The sequence below is a fragment of the Salarias fasciatus genome, chromosome 4, assembly GCF_902148845.1.
Source record: "Salarias fasciatus chromosome 4, fSalaFa1.1, whole genome shotgun sequence".
Lineage (NCBI taxonomy): Eukaryota > Metazoa > Chordata > Actinopteri > Blenniiformes > Blenniidae > Salarias > Salarias fasciatus.
In genome coordinates, this window is record NC_043748.1 from 8,220,774 (window position 1) to 8,236,917 (window position 16,144).

At 42.8% G+C, this 16,144-nt stretch overlaps 1 protein-coding gene across 1 annotated transcript in view; it reads right to left on the reverse strand.

Annotated features, from left to right (window-relative positions):
* Window positions 1–1,017: 1,017 nt before the first annotated feature.
* LOC115386507 (E3 ubiquitin-protein ligase rnf213-alpha-like) overlaps window positions 1,018–16,144 on the reverse strand; it is an 86,698-nt gene continuing 71,571 nt past the window's right edge. Inside the window, exons 51-67 of the mRNA XM_030088842.1 lie at window positions 15,687–15,929; window positions 15,521–15,605; window positions 15,379–15,413; window positions 15,177–15,277; window positions 14,927–15,083; window positions 14,640–14,814; window positions 10,759–10,850; window positions 10,072–10,323; window positions 9,569–9,698; window positions 6,068–6,151; window positions 5,789–5,969; window positions 5,394–5,595; window positions 5,209–5,286; window positions 4,931–5,128; window positions 4,604–4,693; window positions 4,339–4,514; window positions 1,018–2,198 (exon numbers count right to left, since the gene is read on the reverse strand). Coding sequence (XP_029944702.1) covers window positions 2,042–2,198; window positions 4,339–4,514; window positions 4,604–4,693; window positions 4,931–5,128; window positions 5,209–5,286; window positions 5,394–5,595; window positions 5,789–5,969; window positions 6,068–6,151; window positions 9,569–9,698; window positions 10,072–10,323; window positions 10,759–10,850; window positions 14,640–14,814; window positions 14,927–15,083; window positions 15,177–15,277; window positions 15,379–15,413; window positions 15,521–15,605; window positions 15,687–15,929 — 2,436 coding nt within the window. The 3' untranslated portion in view covers window positions 1,018–2,041. The remainder of the gene's footprint in view (window positions 2,199–4,338; window positions 4,515–4,603; window positions 4,694–4,930; window positions 5,129–5,208; window positions 5,287–5,393; window positions 5,596–5,788; window positions 5,970–6,067; window positions 6,152–9,568; window positions 9,699–10,071; window positions 10,324–10,758; window positions 10,851–14,639; window positions 14,815–14,926; window positions 15,084–15,176; window positions 15,278–15,378; window positions 15,414–15,520; window positions 15,606–15,686; window positions 15,930–16,144) is intronic.

Sequence of the window (16,144 nt, forward strand, 5' to 3'; positions counted from 1 at the left end):
TCTGCTGAGCATTTTTAATGCTACATAAGTAACTGTTGAATACAAAGTGGAACCATTGGTAAAAGAAACTCACATGGGCGGCTGTGGTTCGGTGGGGGGAGCAGTCGTCTGACAATCGGGAGGTTGTCATTTCGATTCCCGTCTCCCCCTGTCTGCATGTCGAAGTGTCCTTGGGCAAGACACTTAACCCTGAATTGCCCCCGGTGGGTGGACTGAGCGCCTTGCATGGCAGCCGCCTCCACCGGTGTGTGAATGGGTGAATGTGATAATGCAGTGCAAAAGCGCTTTGGTCTCTGCTAATGCAGATGAAAAAGCGCTATGTAGTCCATTTACATGGGAGATTTATTATCAATATCTGCATCGATGGCTTCTCTCTCGCTCAGTAGTGTAACCTCTGGGCCATCACTGACCTGTAATGGAGCCATGAAGCATTCAACAGGAAACACCATTCAGGATATATTATACCGTCATCACCTTACGAGAAGTCCTTCAAATGTTCGTCAGACTTTTTTTCCAGGTACCATCGTACTGATAATGTTGAATATTTTCAAACCAGGTCAAATTCTCTACTGGCGGTGTGCATGGCTGCTGCAGGTCTGATATGTTTTTACAGCCATCAACAAGGAGACTACATTGATTAGTTTATCATAAATTCTATGCTACTAAGTCTTCAACTGAATATTTTCATAGTCCTAAGTGGAGGTTAAAACACTTCACCATTTCAGCCTGTACTGTTTCCACCGGCCATCACAACAGAGGCTGAATAAAGAGGATGTTGTTTCACTTTGTCAGTCAAACACAAATCTGCAGTCAGTGTTTATTTGGCTTTTTTTTTACTGGGTCAACAAGATAAGTCATTGCAACTTGCCAGTGATTATACTGATATACAAGATTCGAACCCACATCCCCCACACTCAAGGTTGAAACTAAACTTGATGCTTCGTTTGGTCACACTGGAAAATAAAATATTAACAGGGAAGCAATAAATAAGGGGAGATTGAGTAAATATCTGTAGTTCGGTGTGGTTTGGACTATTTCAGCATTTAATTGACAAACAGACACCTGCAGAAGTGCACATTTACTGAAACTTTATTTCAAACATTTCATATTTTCTATTATTTCACTCATCTGTTGCAATTGTGTGCCCATTACATGCAATATTTCATGTATTGTGTTGGCACTGACAGAAAACCAAAGCAGTGTGTTTTAAGCACAGACCAAGAAAGTGTGTGGAGCACATTCCAGGACTTCACTTGGTAAGAATTTCACATTTCTCATACATTATTTACTGTACTTTGGAAGGTTTCTTGTCTTCTCCTTATTTACACATCAATCTGATCAGAGACAAAGTCATTAATCTCAGGTAGACATTTCCTGAACACTGCATCATATACACCCTTTGCTGCATGTTGGCAGTGATGTAGAGAGTAAACAAGAAGTAATTAAGTGGTGATCCCTCCAGTCTTCAGGCTCTTGAAAATTTAGTGTAGATCACAAAAATAAAGCAGTGAATGGATTTACACTTTACTGTAGACAGGTTATAATTTAAAAAATGATCCATAAAAGAACTCAATCACTTATCAAATCAACACCAAATGAAAAAGATGGAATGAAAGACAGCTAAGTGATGAATGTAAAAGGCAACAACAGTTACACATGGCATGGCAACAGTGAAACACCTGATTGACAAAAACTACCTGTTGTATTAAGGCAAGTAAAGTTAAATTTAGATGCAGTTCGATCAAGATATACACACCATTTTTTATCTGAGTGAAGTGTGTTTTGTTTAGTTTATGTACTATGAAGAAACTTTGCGCATGATTAAGAAATACAAAATAACACAAAGCAAGATCTGAAACACCACAGAAAAGTTCACATTGCTTTTTGTCTTGACAGGATTGAAAGCTATTCAGTGAAAAGGCACGTCTCTTCTTCATGAACATATAGAAATACGGATTGTCAGGACTGTTACTTCAGGCCATAAACTTCACATTAAGTGATTGATTTTAATCCACAAGAAGCAAAACAACTAATAGAATCTTCATTGTCGATGTCCACGCTCGTTCTTGAAGTCCACAATGAACTTCCAGGCTTCCACGTAATGTGCCAGGCTGATCTCCTCTGGGAAATGCTCTTCCACTTCTGGAGGAACATCCATGTCTTTGCGCTCCATGTAAGCCACCAAGGTTTCTTTCAAGCTTTAGGAGATGAAACACAAATGGTTTTTAAAAATGGAACTCTGGTTTATAAAAACAATATTTCAGTAACAGTAATGTTTTTGTAATTGATTACTATGTAGTTAGAATTATGTTTGGAGCTCATAATTACCGTTTTCAGTTTAAAATGGGACTGATTTTTCAAGTCAAATCAAATCAAGATAATTTTCACAAAACAACATTTTGACAACACCATCGCCTCCAAAAATAGTGAGCTACATGAGCAGATATTAGATTTTCTTGAGCACAAGAAATGTGACTTTGAAGTTGGAAAACAACAACATCCACTGCTTCTGAGATCTAAAATGAAAAATATATGCTACGACTTGCTCAGTCCAAACTTTAACAGTCTACCGCCAGTGAGTGTTAAAGATGGACAGAGCATTCGTGACATCATCTGTTTCCTGTTTCTAATATCTGAAAATGAAGCCAGCTTGGAGGCGGACATGTTGGGTTTTTGGAGCCAGACAAAAAAGACAGCGAGGGGGCGGGGCTTGAGAGAAACAAGGGGCGAGGCTGACTGAGCCCAGGACTGTGGTGTTGTGTGATAATGTGATGGTCTGCCGTAAACTGGTTCCATAGTGTTTGCATATCATTAACTTGTCAATAATAACTGTTTACAGTGTTCATGTGTTTGACCAGGACCAGCCTAACAGTCCATTACCGCGCTCACGTTGTCCATGGACTGAAGGACACAGGTCCACAAGCAACGCTGGGAAAGTGTTCTTCACATCCGCCAGCAGTACCATGCCGCCGTCCAGACCGGGTCGGGGGTAGGCAGATAGTGCATGGATGTTTTAAACCAGACGTTATTCTCTTTCTTTATGTATATACGAGTATGTCTCGTATATTTCCGTTTTATGTACTGTATATATTCAACCCAGTGGTATTTAATGCTGGATCTGCCTGTCTTGTCTTTTCAGTATTTATTTATGTAAGATACTGAACACTTGAATTTCCCTCAGGTTTAATAAAGTTTATATCTATCTATCTAACTAGCGCGCAGTATCCTGGCTCTCTTTGGAGATTCACAGGCTTGAGGGTTCATGGAGAGAACCACCCGCTGGGCCACCTCTCGGCCCTGCCAGCAGCCGCAAGAAGTGCTTCTCCCTGGCCGCCCAGCAAGGCCGGCCGGCGCTAACGGTGCTTTCCCCCCGGTCACTTGCGGTTGTTCTCCCTGGCCCCCAGGCACGGCCAGCGGCAGAGTTTACCCCGGGCTCGGCTGTGGTTAGCAAGAGAAGCCCTGAGCCTGAGGCTGAGGCTGGATAAAAGAGGGATATAGCAACCTGGCTCCAAAATGAGGCAGAACCCAATGAGAGCCAGGAAAACAAAACCTGTTGCTCATTTAAACTTGGTTAAACTTCATGTTCAGGTCACCACGCCTCAGAAGAAATGACAAAGTTTTGAGTAACACTACATATCACATTCACTGCTAATACTCTGCAAATGCAAAGATGTACTTACAGAAAAAACTGGATAACAGAATCATTTGAGGGTCTTTCAATCCAGGAACTAGTCATGATTACAGTGTACCTACAACTAATTAAAACAAGCCAACAAACTGAGTAACTGTGGAAAATAATTGTCGGGGAACTTAATGTGAATGTCAGCTCCTTAATGTAAACCTCCTGAAAGCAGCTGGAAGGATCTGTCAATCATTCCAGAGCAGACCTGTCAATCAAGTAGCCACGCCCCCTCATTATGAAAACTTTAAGGCTCTATAAAACATTTAATGTTGATATATTTTCAGATGAATCACCTGATTTCCCTTCTGGACCATGAAATGCAATGAAAAAAAACTACTCTGAGCTGTAGAAACTCAGCGTATCCAGTTTTATTGACGTGAATTTTAGTCTATGGAGTCACAGCCTTTGTGGAGTCATACCCTGTTGGACTGTGATATTGCAGGTTTTTGACACTTCCGGGTGAGCTTCTTTTTTTTTTTTTGGAGCCACATGCTTCATCCACACTGTCAATGGTTACCACTCAGGATGAGGAATTTCTAATTTATCTCTGGATCTTTTAAAATCTCTTGGCGGCGCTTGTTTCTACAATTCCTTTGTCTCAGGTTTAACTGCATAATCTGAGCAAACCATTAATATATTTGAAGCACTCATTTTACCTCCAGTCAGGCCTGAAGGTTTCAGGTGCCTTTGGATTTTTCAGCACGAGCACCAGGAATTCATGCATCTCCAGAAGGAAAACGTCAGCTCTGTTCTTCGAGAAAAATCCTGCCAACAGTCTGCGTTCTTCTTCACCGAGAGGCTGTTTGTACTCTTCTGAATCTGGAAATGGATCCTGAGAAAGACAGAAATATCTTGAATCAGCATAAAGACGTTACGTATATAGTTCCAACTGTGATAACCAATCACAGTGCCATTCCTTACCTTTTTGAGCTGAAGCATATTTTCTGATTTGAGCGAGGCCAGCAGCTGCCACAGTGCCACACAGTGCTTCAGACAACACACACTCAATGCCTGTGGGGCAAAAATGAAGCAAAAGCACCATTCTTTATTGTGTGTCCAGCGCATAAACTAATTAAGTCCTTGTTGATTAAAATTAAAAAACTCAGATTTCAACATGATAGCACATATGTCGGATGACACAAAAGTAGCACAGAATATTTTTGTAACCACAGAACACATTCTGGTTCTTCTGTGGAAACGAGCAAACTTGCAGTCAGATAATATAACCAGTATCTCAGATAGGTCAACCTTGAGGACGTGCTGAGCCATCTGGTTTCCCATCTGCAGAACCTCCTCCAGGTAGCAAGACAGCTGCATGTGCGGCTCTCCCCCAGTCATTGCGAGGAAACCGAGGGCCACTTCCAGCGTGTGCAAGGCCTCACACACATCACTGTAGGAGCGCAGATCTCCAGCCACAGCAACCAGGGTGAGAGCCTGAAGAGGTTCCTGTTGGTGTGAAGAGGAATATCTTCAGCAACATGAACCCGGGTGATAAGGATCTGACTTTTCTTTGCATCAAAACCTACTTGTCTGATTTTGGTTTTTACATCTTTAAGGATGATCTCATAGTTGCGATCATGTCTGTTGACCAGCGTTGGAATTCCCTGTGGTACAAAGACATGAGCATGAGCGAAGTAGTGTCTTCACATTTTTTCTCCAAATGTTCAGGCAAAGCAACGAGTGCCTTAGTTGTGCTTTTCATTGTGCTCACGTTTAGAGTGATGAAAGGTTTGCCCTGCAGGAAGCGGGAAATGATCTGCTGTTGGATTTTGGGCAAGTTGTACTCATGGATGGTTTCCTGACCCCTCTCGATGCTGTACTGGGTGTTGGCCAGAATCAGTGGCATCACGTCTCTTTCCATCTCATAATGAATCACATGCAGGTCAGTCAGATCTGCAGGGCTCACTTTGTAGCTGGGAGAGGCATAAAAACACACAAACACAAAATCGTTCGTGTGTTTAAGGATATATATCTTCCAGGATTTGTGACATTTAATTTCATGTTTTAATAATTTTTATTATCTTTGAATACATTCTGAATTTATATGAGGAACACACTGTGCTCATGCATTAGAAAGTGACAATAATGAGGCAAGAGCTCCCCCACCTGGTTTCTTCTCCGGTGTTCTTGTCAACGCCGTAGATAAGGTTGTTGTGCAATGCAATCAGGTAGCTGACGAGAGCTGTGGAGCAGAGGCCTGGGCCTTGTCTTTGCGGTAGCAGCACTCTGAAGTCACTTTTGACGTCCAGGTCCTTCTGGCAGAACTCAGCTGGGATCTTAATCTCACCTGAACACAATTTTAATCCAGAGTCAGATGAAGGATTTGCACAACATGAGTGTAACAGAAAAGGAGGATGTCTGGCTGGATAGTGTGTGTGCATTTACCGTTGGTTTCCAGAGAAACTCTGAGCTGGTTCCAGGTTGTCAGGAAGATTCGGATGTGTTTCTTGTACCAGGCTTTCAGAGAAACTGCACACAAACACATTTAGTGCGTTTACATAGGACGTTTTATTCCTCTTTAAAATCGAATAAAAGTTAATCCCGCTCTAAATTCCACTCTAAAAACCAGCTGGTTGATTTGCCTTCAAGAGCAAAATTATATGTAAACTGAGCATGACTTTATTCTGATCGTCCTGTGTATGATGCTCCGTTGTGATGAGATAATATTTCAAGATGGCAGTCTGCAGTACGACTCGTATGGAGACGATTTATTTAACGGGAGCCTTAGAAGAAATGGATATAATGAGAAGATCAGATGTACAGCTGCATAACAATGCGGACATTTCTAAAGCTGGAGCACCAAAGTTAATTAAGAAAGAAAGAGAAAAAAACTCGCCAGTAACATATTTTGTTTACTTCCAATAGACCTAACTCGGTCACGTTCACCCCCTGTCTAATCAGAACACTTCGCTGCCCTCAGCGTTGAAGAGGATATAAACCTTCGTTTTTCCTATGTGAAAACGAAGCTCATATATATGTAGCAGGATGAGCTCTGTTCTGTCTCTGACACAGCTGACTGGCAGTGTGATTGGTGGGCGGTGCCGAGCAGTGTGCATTTACACCCCAGCCCACACCCGCCCTGCACTTCCTCATTCAACACAAGGCATTGTTTAGGGGCGTTGACCATCAATTTTAGAAGATTTAAAGCCACTGATGTCCTTTTCTGATGGTAAACTGTCTCCTAAAGATGTGTTAAACAAAATTATTGGTTTGTTGTTGCCAATCACTTCTCTAGCCCTTTATATTTGTGAAAATGAACCTGTGTGATCTTATTTTCTGCTAACATTCCATGCACCTAACTATCCCCGTTTCCGGTATGTAGGCATTGTAGCCCGAGAAAGCCATATGAGAATGGAAATAGGTCTAGCAAGTTCACCTATTTAAAGCAACATCACCCCGGTGCTGTTCAGAAGCTGCATAAAAACATGGTGCAAACTTGCTGTGTTATTAAATGTTTATACAACCAATTTGGAAAAGAAAGGGGGGCAGCAATTTTTCTCATTTCCAGTCTGGGAGCAAAGCCAAAGACCTTGGGTGTCTGAACTAACAAAGGGACATCAAATGGCCTATCTTATGAGAGTATGTGTGGCCCCTTTAAGAGACGTGGTGTGTGCACATAGCTTGACCAGTGTGGTGAAGTGACTAAATAATGAAATCGGCAATTGGAGTAGTGGTGTGATGTTTGAGAACGAGTCGGTCATTTGAACGACTGTTGAACAGTGAGAACTGGTTCACAGCTGTCTACAAGTCGTTTGTATGTGCAAGTTGCCCACGCTGCCTTCATGTGTCACCTGTGTGTCTGAGTCTAAGCTGCCAACGCTGCCTTCATGTGACTGTCTGACATCTCAGAGTTTCCGTTTTCTACAGAATGCTCCAGTCACCTGCACACAGCAGCTCACTAGCAGAGGAAGTATGTCTGGAAACTGGAGCGGAGCCGGTGCTTCGGACTAACTAGTTTCCCCATTAACTGGTGGCTCGTCTCCTTGGAGTGGTATTTCGGGTCCCGCTGGGACGAGGCCCCAGGGAAGATGTAGGACATGCTGGAGGGATGATGTCTCTTGGCTGCAACCAGCCCTGGATAAGTGATAGATGATGGATGGGTGGCTGGACATCTCTGTCAAACCAAAGGATGACTAGATGAATGATTGGATCCCCGTCACCTTCCAGCTCTCCGCTCACAGCTTTGAAAAGCAATAAGAACTCAGTACGTGTGTTCATCACGTATACCTGAATGCTATCCAGTCTGTCAAGCTGATCTTTCTCCTATATGGCTTGTTGGATTTCACGGTACTGTCTGCTGACTGACTCATTGCAACTTCACGCTGCGTTCACACCGAATGAGATTTTGCGTCAAAAAATGCGAGAAGTTGAACACGCGTCAATTTTTAAATCCGACGCTGAACAACGCGGCGTGTTTTGACGCGACGTGTCTGTGGTGGGAAGGCGCGACTTCCGGCCTTTAACTGTGTTAGTTTAGCATCATGGCTGACCCTGTTGAGCGAGTGGTATTTGCTTAATAAAGCCAGACAACGACGCCGTCGGCGGACAGTACGCCGTGCCTGGGTGCACGACATTATCCACAGACGGTCGGAGTTTGGTGAGTTTCACCGTTCGCTCCAGGAGCTGTGCCAGTGTCGCTTTCACCGGTCTCCGCTCCCTGACCTACGTCACCATAGAGAGGCTCTCTGATTAGTTTGCCTCAAAAACGCGACGCGTCAAAAGTTCAGATTTTCCAACTTCAGCGTCGGCCACAAAATCGCGCCGCTGACGCCAGAATGCCCCGACGCGCCACGAAAACGCGTCTGACACCTCGCGAAAGCGCGACACGTTTCGTTGCCGGTTGAACGCGCGTTCCCCATTGTTTTCAATTATATTTGGACGTAAAAACGCGGAAATCATTTGGCGGTGTGAACGCAGCTTTACTGTTCCACCAGGTTTCACATTCCTGAATCACAGTGTGTGGGAGATTTACAACTGTGCTGTTTCTTGAAGTATGTCACAAGAAATGGATAAAAAGAGCAAAATAAACTCGAATGCTAAATGATGATATACTAACAATGTATGCGCTTCATGTTCTACACATTATCTGCAATAAAAGCAGATAAACAGTTGGTGGAGCTGGAGAAGTCGCCTGGTGGAGGTGGGTCTTAGTAGCAATTCCACCAATCACTTGTTCTCTATATAAATAAATGAAATGAAATTAAACCAACCAGTGCAGTTTGATGGCTGCAGCTTGGAGAGAATTTAAGGTTGCCCATCGCTATCTGGTTTAAAAACGCACTGAAAATTGAAGAATGAAGAAACGCTCCACCTTAAAAATTTACCACCAGTCATGATTATTATTAGTCTGCTATCAGATCTAATAGCAGACGAAACAAGAAGGGAATATCACATACATTTCTGACATATTTAATTCTTCATGGCCCGCCCCAATTTACCCTTAAAGAAAAAAAAGAGCATTTCTTCACCCGAACCGACCCTAAACCGTGGGTTACCCGCAGGGCCCACAGGTTGAAAACGGCCAACACATCAATACATCAAGGACTCTGCCTTTGCACAATCACTGTTATTATTGTTTTAAAATGTTCACTGTATTCTAAGTATTGTGTTTTTGAATGTTTATAGTGATATCATTGTTTAACTATTGGTCAAATTTGGTCAAATTTTCTTTTCTGTTAGTGCTTGCTGTTTCATCTTATGCTTAGAGTGAAAAATAGATAAATCACTGTCAAATTCCATGCTTGTCTAGGAACAAACCTTGGCCAATAGCATTTCCTAGACCGAGAGAGTTGATTAGAAATTATTCAGAATGTTTGAGCGTGTGTGTGTGTGTGCCCATTGATCACACCAATGCCAAGTCTTGAGCTGACAGCGCAAGTACAATACCTGCTTCGTGACTGCCAAGAAATTCTTCAATGGAGAAAAACGTCACTTCGGTGTTTTGAAACTTTTTAACCAGATCCCTCTGGAGCGCGAGGACATCAGGAAGGTGTTTCACCAGTCGTATCTCAGCTTCCTGAAAATACCACCAGTATGTAAAATTACTTGGTTAGTGTTAATGAATTGGTAACGCATGACAAAAAAACCCCAGATTTTATGAGAATGGTTGTTGTGTAATGATGCTCATCTTGTCATATCAACATAGTGTAGTTATTTCAGAGCTATGTGGTACACAGAATAATTAATGATGTTATACAGTTGTTGAGGTTTGCAGGTCATTTTAACCTAATTTCAAGCTGAAAATGTTCCTCTTGAAAAAACATAAAAGAGCAAACCCATTCTGCTCTGTACGTAAAGAGATCTGAACATTTTTGAAGCAGAGTGTCTTACCAATAACTTCACAAACATTCTGTCTCTTCTTTAGAGGCGGATTTCAGCTGTTTTCGTACCTTATGAAGGAACCTCCAGAGCACAGGCAGTGTGTCTTTGCCATCATTCTGCTCAACAATGTGGGTGAGGCTCAGCAGAGACACTTTCTCTCTGCAGGTCCACACAGCAGACCCGTGGATCACAGAGTTTGTAGGGAGTGAGGCCAAGAACTGACGAGGATCGCCAAATATTAGCTTCACGACTGAATTGGCAGAAATGCGGGAGTCTGCCCGAATAAATGCGGTCGCTTCCTTTAGCTGTCGGTCCAAGTGCTGTGGGAGAGAATCAGAACTTAAACCACGGCCTTCCTGCTATGAGGCACAATTACGAGCCACTACTTTCCATAATCTCATTTAATTTATTAAAGTCCATCAATTTCCTGCATCAATTTATCCTGTTCAGGGTTGTGGGAGCTTTGTGTGCTGGAGCAAATCCCTGTTAGTGAGGGCAGAATACACCCTGGACAGATCAATAATTTAGTGTCGCCAATTAACCTTGCATGTTTTTCACTGTGGGAGAAAATAGATTACCAAAAGAAAACCCAAGCACAAACAAGCAAACTCCACACAGAAAAGCTGGTTTTCAACTTTACTTGGTTTTGACCCACAACCCTCTTGATTTGAGCCAACAACACAAACTACTCTGTCAACATTCAACAACTAGATCTTAGTAAACTGCTTGATTTGCTCAACAAAAGTCTCTTTTACCTTAAGATGTACAGAGATGATGCTGCTCATTTCTTCCTCCCACCCATTTCTGGTCTTGTTGTCAGAGAGGACATCATCATAAGGAACAGGACCTGTGAAAGGAAAACCAAGTTTGTGTTTGGCAATGAAAGAAAAGCAGCGTACGCAGAACTTAAATTATAAACAGAATGATTTGAGCAGTGTGTTGGGATTCATGTTATGGGGGAGGGGGAGGGGGGTCATCCTCTTCCCCCTCCCTCTGAGAACAGAATCCAACAGCACAGCTCTCAAACCAGACCCAAGGTTCAAAGCCTGTAAACGTGATCATGATTGGACAGTTTCACAGACTCTGCCCTCTGCTGTGATGTCTGCTGGTCAGCCCACATGTTTCCTCCCTCCTCCACCTCTTCATGATCCCTTGTTCCCTGGACCTTCAACAGTGAAGATCAGAACACCTCGCCAAGCTGTTCGACAGAGTCAGCCTTCAGCATCTATGCAGGCAGCAGTCTAGGATCCACTCTTCCACTCCACAAAGGACACCGCACAGCAGAACAGGAGCGATCATCAGACCCACTGGAAGGCTGGTTCTTCAATCTTTCAACTTCTTCATCTTTTCCAGCGCCAGAAATGGGTAACATTAGCAGGGACCAAAAGAACAACCCCAAGGCTAGTGCCAGGCTGCACCAAAGGGACTCTTCCTTCAAAGATAGTGGAAAGAGGTGACTATTCTGACATTAGCATAGCTTTGCCAAGCTGATTGACTGATTGATTACATGATGATTTAATTATGTGATTGTTTGCCTGGTGGATGAACTGAAGGTTAGATTATAAGTTTGTAAGGTAATGATTGCTTTGCTTCACCCAACACAGGTTGAAAGGCCTCATCCAACACCTATCATACCAAAGTATCACATATGTAATTAAACACTGATTCCATGATTTGAGGTGGTGCACAACACAGATCACACACAGACAGACTCATTCTGAATTGGTTTTCACAGAGTTAAACTGAGAAAGAAGACAGGCCACTCCTTCTCAGGCTCTCCTTTGTTACCGAACCCATGTGGAGAGCATATTCCTCTGATCCGGCATTTTGATTGAAGTTTTCGGCTATCCGCTGAAAGTTCATTCCTCATTCTCTTCACCTTATCTCACAAGCCCGCCATCTCTCTCTCATGTACACACACACGCACACACACAGGTTTGTATTTCTATCCTTGTTAGAACACTCATTGACATAATGCATTTACTAGACCCTAACCCTGACCCGTATCCTAACCCAAACCACAACAAAGCCTAACCCTAAAGAAATGTTTTTGCACTTTTACTTTTTTCAGTAACAACAACATGGTCAAGAAAACACTGTTTCTCCTCATTAGGACCAGAAAAAGGTCCCCACAAGGCACATCGTGCCAGGTTTTCCTATCCTTGTGGGGACATTTGGTCCCCACAAGGATAGGAAAACATGTACACACACACACACACACACACACACACACACACACACACACACACTTTTGTACTTCTGTAGTTGTGAGGACACTCATTGACATAATGCATTTCCCAGCCCCTTACCCTAACCAACAAAAATTAATGCCTAACCCTTACCAAAACCTAATTCTAACCCTAACCCAAAAATCAAGTCTTAACCCTCAAAAACAGATACGGCCCGCCTCCACATTTGGTCCGGCCCCCAGAGAGCATTTTGATTCTTTTTCATATACCGTATTTTCCTCACTATAAGGCAACTAAAAGCCTCTTATCTTCTCAAAAACCAATAGTGTGCTGTATTTGTGGAAAATATGGTAATAAAGACCACCCGGTTGTCAGTCCGAGCTGTTTGGCTACGGTTCCCATAATGCTTACGGCATGATCACGGGAGCAAACAAGCTCTGCTGGCTTGTAGCTAAGCTAGCCAGTTCAAACAGAACGGCAGACATGAAGCTTCATCCACATTCTCCACCTCCAACTTGTCAGTCACCAGAATCACACAGTTGTCCTCCAGTCTCCCAACCGGGGAGCACGGCGCGTGACTGCATAGCCGAGCCGAGCTGCCCGATGTGGGGAGCAGCCGGCCGGCCGGCGACTGGCAGCCCGCCCACCGCGACACTGTCCATCCAGAGGAGGGTCCTCAGTCAGACTGTCTGTGATATGTGGCTTTGTTCACTATTGAACACATTTTAACGGAGAAGGAAACCACCTAGATCACCAATATGTATTTCGCTCATACAGAAAGTGGATGAATTTTTTCTCCCCTTTCATATTGGAAGGGATACGATCGCGATGTTTCCAGAACGTTCCTGTTCAGCAGTGTGGTTGCACACATCTTTAAAGATACCTTCAGTGTGAACAGGGCAATAATCGTAAATCTGGCTATTATCGGAGTGTCTGAATAAAAGAAACAATAGTGAATGCATCGTTTAATGTGAGGGGGGCGTGGCCAGGCGACTCTCATTGAAATGTATTAGTTAAAAAAAAGAGGCGTGGGACACCAAAAACTGGGAAAAGCGCTGCTCCTAGACAGAATTCAATAGATTAAATTACCTGACTCAGCACAAACTGCTGTGAGACTGGGCTGTCTATTCTATATTCTATTTTATAATGCGGTGACTCCTGTATATGAAAAAAGTAAAAAAAAAAAAAAAAAGTCATTCATTGACAGTGTGCCTCATAATCTGGTGTACCTTATAGTGCGAAAAATATATGTGTATTTGTATTTGATAATAAAGTTGGACTTTTGCAAACTGACCCCGGCCCCCCCATCAGGTAAGGGAAAAGTTATGTGGCCCTCGCAGGAAAAAAGTTTGGGGACCCCTGCTCATAAAGGTCTGGTGAAAAGTAAGGACCAGCAAAAATGTCCTTCATATGGGTCCTCACAACGGAGTGTTTACAAGAACACACACACACACACACACACACACACACACACACACACACACACACACACACACACACACACACACACACAGTCTTGTATTTCTATCCTTGTGGGGACCGTCCATTGACTCCCATTCATGTCTAGCCCCTAACCCTGACCCTAACCCTAACCCTAACCCACACCACAACAAAGCCTAACCCTAAAGAAATGTTTTTGCACTTTTACTTTTTTCAGTAACAACAACATGGTCAAGAAAACACTGTTTCTCCTACTTAGGACCGGAAAAAGGTCCCCACAAGGCACGTCGTTCCACGTTTTGCTATCCTTGTGGGGACATTTGGCCCCGACAAGGATAGAAATACAAGAACACACACACACACACACACACACACACACACACACACACACACACACACACACACACACACACACACCTGTACATATAATTATTAGATAGAGTTGCGTGTTTGGTTTTGCTTCATTGGGAATTAACATATAATACACATAATTTTATCATTTTTGGAACTTCACAATCCACATTTGACTGTTAAAATGTATTTGTTGATAATCTAATTATTAATCCGAATTTCAAATTATTAGTTTAACCTAATTCACAAGACTGATTACAACGAATTGTCAAGTAATTCTGTATTTATACAGGCGGTGGTCCTGAGGTTATCAGAATACATCAAATCCCAAATTCTTTTAATTAACAATTATGTTTGATAATCAATAATTATTACTGATAGGCAAATTGATTGAGTTGAAATCCCAACGAGTGCAATAAAAATGCTTGTTACACAATAGTCAAAGAGAACTAAAAAAGATAATAGTGCATTCATTGAAGGAATCATTAAACATAGGTTCATTATAAAAATGATTGAATATAAGCTGCATTCAAAAATGAAATCATGAAATGATGAAGGGTTACAATATGGCTCAGGAACAGAAACTGCTTTTCCTTAACAACAGAGACAGCACAATTATTTCATAATACAGCAGCAGTATGGATTTTATGTCTTACATTTTTGCTGCTGTTGGGGTTCCAGTAGGCTGTTGATGAGCAGGTGAAAAACACTGATCGTATCATCAGTTCCTTTACCCAGAGACCTGATGAGATGTTTCATGTCTTCTCTCAGGTGTGCGAGCAGGAACGCTCCAGTGTCACCGACTGGAGGCTTGATGATAGCAGAGATAGACTGAAATCATAGAAACAGCACTTGACTGATTACCACCACTTCTGAATGACTCTATGGTGTTAATAAGTATGAATAAGACAGTGGAAACCATTACTTGGTGTAATGAAACTACCTGTGGGTGACTGTAGGCCCCAAGCAGCATTGCCATGTGAGTGATCATGCGGATAATGGTGAAAGGAACAGGGGAAATGCTCTTGGTGTCCAGCATGTCTGGATTCTGTCTGCGTCTGGGGTCACCAAGGATGTGGCCTGTCTGAGTGCGGTCACCTCTGTCAGAAAACATTGGATAAATTGGTGGAAACTGCAAATATAGACTAATTGTTAAAAGGTTATATTTCATCTTCATTTTATAGATCACTTACTGCACATTGACATGCTGAAAGCCTTGCAAAGCAATGTGGTTGCGTCCTCCAATCGGAACGCCACAATCTAAGCAAGTGCTTGTTCTCCATGGCCGTCCACACTAGGAAAAGGCAGAAGAAAGCAAGAAAATGTAAACTAAAAGAAGAACACCTCAAACTTATCAAAACTCATATAATTATTCATGAATAAGACAGAACATACCTCGCCAATGGTACATGGGTGACCATTTTGGCACTCTGTGGTAAGAACATATAAACATTTCATTTATGACTGTGTGACTTGCTTAAAAACACATTCAAATAATAAAGTCGATATGCATTAGTTGAATGTGCTGAATACTTACGGTACCACTGCAGTGATTCTAAAGCCCCTAAAGCCTGGTGAGCCACTGCCAACATGTCTTCTGGCATTGTGGGCAAGAAAGCTCCCTAAAGCAACACATCGAGAAATTCCATTTCACTTTAAATAACATCCTAATTGTCATCACTGAAAGCAGCTAGAATACATACCTGCATGTTGGCCGGTGTTTTTGCAAGCTGCAGCAGAGGACCTAAGATCCCCTGGTTTGCACAGACCAGGACAGCAGCCAAGTGGACAGTTAAGTCCACTGACACACAGTCAGCACTGGAGGCTCCAGGAGGAAGAACCAGCGGCCCGAGTTGGTTGGTCACCAGACACTGAGCAAAGGTCTTTGATTCATTGCTGGCAAGGATTTTTGATGTCTGGATGTAAGTCTGCAGGGCGTCCACTTGCTGTCGTTACAAACATACATTAAAATATGTTATTGACATACTGAAGACTGATTCAAGTTACTGTGAGCTCTCCCGGTCTGTACGCAGCTCCGACAGTGCCATTTCCAGGCATTGATTGGCTAGTGGTTTCTACATTGGTTCTGACTGCTCCACCCTGTCTGCACCTGCTCCAAAATCTGAGTGAACAAGAGTGCCTGAGTGAACATGACTGTAGC